At 48.7% G+C, this 867-nt stretch overlaps 1 protein-coding gene across 1 annotated transcript; it reads left to right on the top strand.

Annotated features, from left to right (window-relative positions):
- On the top strand, positions 1 to 666 carry TM35_000261240 (putative receptor-type adenylate cyclase; the record flags this gene model as incomplete). The annotated part of the gene is made up of 1 exon (XM_029027861.1): positions 1 to 666. A coding segment is annotated over one exon (666 nt), but the record flags the coding sequence as incomplete, so codon positions are not given.
- Positions 667 to 867: the final 201 nt, after the last annotated feature.

The raw sequence follows: 867 nt of genomic DNA, 5'->3' as shown, positions 1-867 counted from the left end.
GTGAGAAGTGTTTTTTCGATCACCGCCACCACCAAAAAGAGTGCTGAAGAGTCTGTTTTCGATGCAGAATGGGAGAGGTTTGCGGACACACGCCCACAAGCTGTGATTGTGTTTGGTGCACCTATTAAAGATACTGAGAAGTTTATCATGAGGATGCTGACAGACAAGCGTACTGCTAATGCGTATCTGCTGGGTCCCTTTGCTGTGCAGGGGCTCATGCACCGTGTGTGGCGCCAGGCAATAACCACCGGTATTGATGTTAAGATAGACCACTTGATCACGACGGGTACAAATCCACTTGCAAAGGACACACAGTACGNACTGGCACTTGTTCGGTATGCTCTGGGTGAGATGCGTGTGCGGCAATTGGGGCTCATGTTCGTGAAAAACGTTTCGGATGAGGACTCTCTATACGACCTTCTCATGCAGGTTACTTCCCGGATGGGATATCCCGTGAGAAGTGTTTTTTCGATCACCGCCAGCAGCGAAAAGAGTGTTGAAGAGTCTGTTTTCGATGCAGAATGGGAGAGGTTTGCGGACACCCGCCCACAAGCTGTGATTGTGTTTGGTGCACCTATTAAAGATACTGAGAGGATTATCATGAGGATGCTGACAGACAAGCGTACTGCTAATGCGTATCTGTTGGGTCCCTTTGCTNGGTGGTGAGTGTACAGACGTTTCGGCATCTCAGGGAGCCATGTGCCGCTGCAACCAAGGTGGGAGAACTGTGTACATGAAACGCTTTGACAAGCGATTTCAGTTAGAAGTGGTGAAGGAAGGCACATTAAGAATCCCCCTTTGGCAGTGTTACATTTCCACTTCCAATATGCAAGCACCCCTTAATGCAGTGACAATGTATTGGAATGA

The sequence above is a fragment of the Trypanosoma theileri genome, assembly GCF_002087225.1.
Source record: "Trypanosoma theileri isolate Edinburgh chromosome Unknown TM35_Tth_26_V1, whole genome shotgun sequence".
Lineage (NCBI taxonomy): Eukaryota > Euglenozoa > Kinetoplastea > Trypanosomatida > Trypanosomatidae > Trypanosoma > Trypanosoma theileri.
Note: the sequence above shows the minus strand (reverse complement) of the source record. Positions and strands in the feature narration are given on the sequence as shown.